Source organism: Condylura cristata, unplaced genomic scaffold, assembly GCF_000260355.1.
Source record: "Condylura cristata isolate star-nosed mole 26May11 unplaced genomic scaffold, ConCri1.0 scaffold00025, whole genome shotgun sequence".
NCBI classification, from domain to species: domain Eukaryota; kingdom Metazoa; phylum Chordata; class Mammalia; order Eulipotyphla; family Talpidae; genus Condylura; species Condylura cristata.
In genome coordinates this window covers 30,069,662-30,075,966 of record NW_004567126.1, presented here as the reverse complement: position 1 = coordinate 30,075,966, position 6,305 = coordinate 30,069,662, and the positions used below count along the sequence as shown (strand labels likewise).

Below are 6,305 nucleotides of genomic sequence, written 5' to 3'. Positions count from 1 at the left end.
GGGCGGGCGGCTGAGCCGGGCCCGCCGCAGATCACGCGCATGGAGTACGTGCACACCAAGAGCCTCATCTACCGAGACGTGAAGCCCGAGAACTTCCTGGTGGGGCGGCCGGGCACCAAGAGGCAGCACGCCATCCACATCATCGACTTCGGCCTGGCCAAGGAGTACATCGACCCCGAGACCAAGAAGCACATCCCGTACCGGGAGCACAAGAGCCTGACGGGCACCGCCCGCTACATGAGCATCAACACGCACCTGGGCAAGGGTGAGCGGGGCGGGGCGGGGGGCGGGGCCCGCGGGGGCCGTGCTGACTCCCTCCGCCGCCCCCAGAGCAGAGCCGCCGTGACGACCTGGAGGCGCTGGGCCACATGTTCATGTACTTCCTGCGTGGCAGCCTGCCCTGGCAGGGCCTCAAGGTGGGGCTGGGCCGGCCGGCCGGGCGGGGCGGGGCGCCCCACCGCCCGCAGGCCCTGACCGCCGTCCCCGCAGGCCGATACCCTCAAGGAGCGCTACCAGAAGATCGGGGACACCAAGCGGGCCACTCCCATCGAGGTGCTGTGTGAGAGCTTCCCAGGTGAGGCCCGCCTCCCGCCCGCGGCCTCGCACGCAGCCCCGAGCCCCCGGCCCGGCGCTGGCCCTGCCCTGACGGGCCCGTTGGCTCTGCCCACAGAGGAGATGGCCACGTACCTGCGCTACGTGCGACGCCTGGACTTCTTCGAGAAGCCGGACTACGACTACCTGCGCAAGCTCTTCACCGACCTGTTTGACCGCAGCGGCTTCGTGTTCGACTACGAATACGACTGGGCTGGGAAGCCCCTGGTACGTGGGTCACCGGCGGGGAGCGGGGGTGTTCAGGCACCTGGGCGGAAAGCCCTGCGCAGAGGGGGGCGGGGGCGGATGCCTGTGCCGTGTGGGAAAGACGGGCTGGGTGGGTGATGTCGGGGGAGTGCTCTGGGACGGGGCGGGACCGGGCATAGCAGGCAGGTGTTGGGAGTGGACAGAGGTCAAGGGTGTGGGCGAGGGGTTCTGCCCACTGGGACGGTTCCCGCTGCGGGGCGCCGGGCGCTGTGCCTCAGTCCTGTCTTGCCCCCACAGCCGACGCCCATCGGCACGGTCCACACCGACCTGCCTTCGCAGTCTCAGGCTCGAGAAAAAGCCCAGCTACATAGCAAAAACCAGGTGAGGCCCGGCTGAGGGAGCCGGGGGTGGGGGTGCGCAGGGCCTGCTTGACTCCTGCTCCCCGCCCCCAGGCGCTAAACTCCACCAACGGGGAGCTGAATGCAGACGACCCCACTGCCGGTCACTCCAACGCCCCCATCACGGCGCCCACAGAGGTGGAGGTGGCGGATGACACCAAGTAAGGCCCGGGCAGCGGCGGGGGGGGGGGCTGACGAACCGCGCCCCCCTCACACACTCCCCCCGCAGGTGCTGCTGTTTCTTCAAGAGGAGAAAGAGGAAATCGATGCAGCGACACAAGTGAGCCGGACCGCGTGGTGCCCTGACCCTCTCGCTGCCCTTGGCGGGTGCGCGCAGGTGTGTGAGCCCGGCCGGCAGGCCGCAGCCGCTGCCCTCGCTGGACTGTGGCCACGTCTCCGCGCCTGTGTTTAGTGTCCCCTCCGAGAGCATTAACTATTTAAACAAGGACAGGACAGAGCGGCCGGCCCGCGCCCCCGCGAGGAGCACGCCGCGCCGCCAGCCGCCGCCGTTAGTGTCATAAAGTCCAGCTTGTCTCCCTCATCCAAAGGCCGTTTTCTGGAGGGGGCGCTGTGGGGGTTGCTGTGGGGTGAACCCACTCCTGGGCCTCCGACACCAGAGGAAGGCGGGTGCGGGTGGCCTCCAACCAAAATGCTGCACCAAAGCTTGGGCGCGGCAGGCTCGTCCCCGTGAGCGGGGTGCTGCCGGCCGGGCGCCCCCACACTGCTGGCCGGGCCCGTGGCGCGGGCCGCTGCCGTCCACTCAGCGCCGCCCGCACAGCCGCAGGCGGCAAGCGCCTTAAGTCCCCGGCCCAGCCCCGGGCACATGCCAGGCAGGGCAGCCCAGGGCGGCGCCCCGCCGGCCCGAGCCAGTGGCAGGGCGGCGGGGCGCCCAGGGGCGGCGGTCCGGGCGCGTGTGCTCGAAGTCTTGCTTTACACAGTGTACAGAAACGGCACTTCGGTTTCTTTGATGCTTCCTGGAAGCCATAGAAGTTAGGGGCTTTTTTAAAAAATAAAGGAAAATGAAACGAGTCCCCAGTGTGCCCAGTCTGGCCCAGAGGCTCGGCCAACACGGCGCAGTCTGGATGGCCAAGGCCTTTGGAGGGACGGGGTGCTCCGGAGAGGCCTGGGACCTCGGGGTGGGGGTGAAGTGGAGGGAGGAGCTGGGCACGTTCTGGGGGGGAGGCTGGGGTATGGGGTGTTTGGGGTGAGAGCGGGGGAGACCACATACACAAGACCTGTGGACAAGAAGGTCCGCCGAGTCCACACACACACACCTGACCCTCAATGGGCAGCTGGATCTTCCCAGGAGCCACAGGTACCAGCCGGGTGCAGGCACGGGAGCCAAAGGCACAAAGGCGGGAGCCCGCCGCCCGGTTCCTGCTGGGGGCCTTAGGCACCCCTGCCATGCAGCACACTGCTACCTAACCCCCAGTGGAGGGGCGGTCTTCAGATTGAGGAGGCCGTGGGTGGGCCCCATGGAGGGGCCCAGGCAGCCAGGGGCCGGGGTGCTCCCCGACGTGAGCGCAGGTGGCGCCCAGGCGGAGTCTGCAGGCCACAGCTGGCCACATCAGGACCGGGCCACCAGCACCACCTCAGACTTGGCCCAGAACGGAGAAATGAGCGTAGCTTAAGCTCCCTGGTCTCTTACTGCAGCACAAGCAGACTGAGGCGGTGGCCAGGATGGCAGCGAGGAACATCAACAGTCTGGAAAACAGACCTAGTAGGAGCTGCCGGTAGCTGCAGGTGACGGCCGTCGCATTTGTCGTCTCCCCTAACACAGATGCACAAAAGGAAAACCAAGTGTGTGTGAAACCGGCCCACACTTAGGAAGCCCCAGGCCCTCCTCCCGTCACCCCACTCTGGTGGGCCTTGGCTGGAAGCCTAGGTAAGGGGGAGCCACTGCGTGCCCAGCGGTGAAGGAGAAACCTGTAGCAGAGCCAGAACATGCTTCTCTCCCGCGCTGATGGCAGCCCAGCTCCCCCGAGACCGTCACAAGGCTGAGGACTGCTAACGTGAGTTCAGGAAGGGGGTGTCAGGAAAAAAGCAGTTTTTAGCCGTTAATGTAAAGGTGCATCTGAGCGGGCATCTGGGAGCACTCGCAAGACAATCAACCGGCTGTGGTGCGGCCCAAGTCGGGGCCTGCAGGCAGAAGGGAAAGCGCGTCCTGCCGACGGGGAGCGGCTGTGAGGCCCGGCCGGCCCCGTGCACAGCGCCGCAGCGCACAGCACTTCTGTCACTTGCTCCGGGCTGTGCCGGTACAAAGTCCTCTAGTCGCTGCCCTCCCGGGTTTCTAAAGCCCCAGTCAGGCGGGGCTGCAGGCGGGGTGCTGGCCCAGGGTCTGTCTCAGAAGGGGAACGGCCCCCTGCTGGCGGCGGGCGGAGGCCCAGCGGGTGGCTGCCTGTGGGTGCAGGTTTTGTGTTCTCACGTGGTCACCTTTTTGGGTCCAATTTGATTTTCTATTTTCTTGTTAGAGAGCTTAGGCCGTTGATTTCGCCTTTGACCTCTGAATCTTCCCCTCTGAGGTGCAGGACCCCCCGATTGTGGTGCATTGGTCGCTTCCGCTGGACAGCCCAAGTGTTTCCTGACTGGCGGAGTCTCTCTGGGGCCCGTGCCCTTCGGGGAGGCGTGCTGCCGCCGGGCGGCGTCGTGCTCGCCGCTCTGGTGCCCGGTCTGCGTCCACAGGGCGCGCTGTGGCCGGCGCGGTCACTGTCGGCTCGCAGGCGGCGTGGGCCTCGGCTCTGGCCTGCACTTGAGCACCCGCCCTGTTTCTCCCGGCTGTCACGCGGGGAGGGTGTGATGGCGGCGTCCACGTGGGACTGTGGGCCCGTCGCTGTTTCTCATCTTGGGCCGGGGTTTGCCTTGATTCAAATACTTCAGCGTCGGGGCGCCCACTGCCCCCTCGGGCTGCCCTTCCCGCGCGCGCGCCCAGGTCGTGGTGCAAGCCGCTCTGGGGCTCCCAGCTCGCGGCTTTACTGTAACTGGCGGAAGTGCGCTCGGGCGCGTCTCCTCGGGGGTGTCTCCCCGTCACCCACCGCGCGGCTTTTCGTTCTCTTGACGTCACCTTTTGTTTTTGTCTCCACCCCGAAGGGCACAGGATTCTGTTTGGTCATTTCTTTCTGCTGGCTGCTGGGTGAGATTTCTCCTTCGGGTTGCAGCAGCTTGGCCCTGGGTGTGAACAGCCTGTCTCGTCTTGGGTCACGTGAGCTGCGGTCCCGGTGTTGGGGAGCAGCCTCTGGGCAGGGGCCTCCAGGTCAGGTGCTGCCCAGGCAGCCTGGGCCCTCTGAGCACCTCCTGGGCACACTTGGGCAGCCTGGTCCTGGGGCATGGCCCACGTGTGGCTTCACCTGCTGGTGGCTGCAGCTACGCTGCCCCTCCCGGCCTTCACTGCACACAGGGACAGGGGCGCCTAGGGGAGAGGCAGAACGGGGTACAGGAAGGGTGTGCAGCTCTCCCCGGGTCTAGAGCGTGCTGAACTCCAGACACAGGCGGGGATTCCCCAGCGCGGCCAGCCCTGCTTGCTTACAGCTGGGGCGAGAAGGGGCACCCCCACCCCCCGGCTCAGAGCTGTCGCGTCCCGGTGGCTCTGACGGAGTTGGACAGAGCTGGAGGAAGAAACGTGGGTCAGGGCTGTGCCTTTTTCTGTCCTTTATTAAAAAAATCATTTTGGGGTGTGGTGTGAGGGTGGCACACCTTCCATGGCTTCGGGGAGGGCACAGGTTCCAGAAGGAATCACGGGTGGGGCGCAGACAGTGCCGGGGGAGGGGAGGGGAGGGTGTGTGTACCCTCCAGCATCTCTGGACAGCACTCACGGGGCAGGGAAGTGGGCTACAGTATGTACAGGGGTGCGGTGGGGACTGGCCACTGTGGCCAGCCCATCGCATACCAGACCAGGCCTGAGGCCGTGCCCTGGGCTGCAAGGGCTGGAACAGACCTGTCCAGAGAGGCTGGGGGTCGGGGCATCACCCTTCACTGGACCAACAGAGCCTCCACTGGGCCTCGGCCCCTCCTGTGTCCTGCTCCCCAGAGTCCAGCCAGGGTCCCGAAGGCTGGGGTTGTGGGCCTTGGGCACGTGGCAGGCCTGGTCACCCCAGTGACTAGAACAAAAGGAACCCAGGACCCGCCAGACGCACATCCCCCCCCCTCCGGCCAGAGAAATGGAAACCAGATGCATTGCCGTGTGCAGTTAACAAAACGAAAGAGACAAAACGACAGACCCTACGTCCAGGCAGGCAGGCGGCCTGGGCTGCGGGACAGGGTGGCTGGGACCCCCCACATCTTGGCCAGGCAGACGCCAGCGTGGGCCGGGTCAGGCCAGCCCCACCCCAGTCCTGAGGGATTGTCTCTCACCCTGCCGCCGCCAGAGCGCAGGCCTCGCCTGCCGCCCAGACACACAGCTGGGTGGACAGCGGGCCCGGGCCTGCTGAGGGCGGGCGGCCTAGGTGTAGAAGATGACCTCGGGGATCTGCCCGTCCTCCACCGACGTGCCGTTGTTGTTCCCGGCCGCGTAGCAGAAGGTGAAGCACGTCTTGGCCCCCGTCGTGGGCGACTCATGGGTGACCTTGCGCAGGCCCTTGGTGCCATAGTGCGAGTCTGGGCCCTGCAGGAGCGGGGTCACGTGTGGTCAGGACCCCGCTGCGCCAGGGGCCTGGGGCCCTGCCGCCCCGTGACGCCACGCCCCTCAGCCCCAAGCCGTCGCCAGCAGGCGGTGAGGACGGGGTGGGGGTCGGGCCGGGGGCGGGCGGCACACCTTGAGCGTGGCGCAGGCCGTGTAGTTGACGTTGGGCAGCACCTCCACCGGCTCCTTGAACATGACCCGGAAGGTGCTGGCGGAGCCGTCGCAGCTGAAGCCCGTGTCATTCTGGCCCAGCACGGTGTTGCTGTCCGTGTGGATGATCTGGGGGGAGGGGAGGGGGGTTCAGGTGCCGCTCGCGCCTCGCCCAGCGCCCACCCCGGGCCCACGAGAGGGCCGGTGGCGTGTGGAGTCCTGCGGGCCCCGGCGGCCGTACCTGGATGTTCACTTGGTAGTCCGTGGGCCCGTGGATGGAGCCGTAGAGCCCGAAGCCAACCACGAAGATGCGCTTGTTCACGGAGAACCTGAGGCGGCGGGCA

General features: G+C 66.8%; 2 protein-coding genes across 3 annotated transcripts in view; one reads left to right on the top strand and one right to left on the bottom strand.

Moving 5' to 3' along the window:
• CSNK1G2 (casein kinase 1, gamma 2) overlaps positions 1 to 2,219 on the top strand; it is a 7,735-nt gene extending 5,516 nt beyond the window's left edge. Inside the window, exons 4-10 of the mRNA XM_004688912.2 lie at positions 31 to 265; positions 331 to 416; positions 490 to 574; positions 671 to 819; positions 1,096 to 1,179; positions 1,251 to 1,357; positions 1,426 to 2,219. Coding sequence (XP_004688969.1) covers positions 31 to 265; positions 331 to 416; positions 490 to 574; positions 671 to 819; positions 1,096 to 1,179; positions 1,251 to 1,357; positions 1,426 to 1,480 — 801 coding nt within the window. The 3' untranslated portion in view covers positions 1,481 to 2,219. The remainder of the gene's footprint in view (positions 1 to 30; positions 266 to 330; positions 417 to 489; positions 575 to 670; positions 820 to 1,095; positions 1,180 to 1,250; positions 1,358 to 1,425) is intronic.
• Positions 2,220 to 4,826: 2,607 nt separating this feature from the next.
• BTBD2 (BTB (POZ) domain containing 2) overlaps positions 4,827 to 6,305 on the bottom strand; it is a 7,004-nt gene continuing 5,525 nt past the window's right edge. For both annotated transcript variants that reach the window (XM_004689386.2, XM_012729867.1), the window contains exons 6-8: positions 6,203 to 6,290; positions 5,944 to 6,090; positions 4,827 to 5,793 (exon numbers count right to left, since the gene is read on the bottom strand). In XM_004689386.2, coding sequence (XP_004689443.1) covers positions 5,632 to 5,793; positions 5,944 to 6,090; positions 6,203 to 6,290 — 397 coding nt within the window. In that variant the 3' untranslated portion in view covers positions 4,827 to 5,631. The remainder of the gene's footprint in view (positions 5,794 to 5,943; positions 6,091 to 6,202; positions 6,291 to 6,305) is intronic.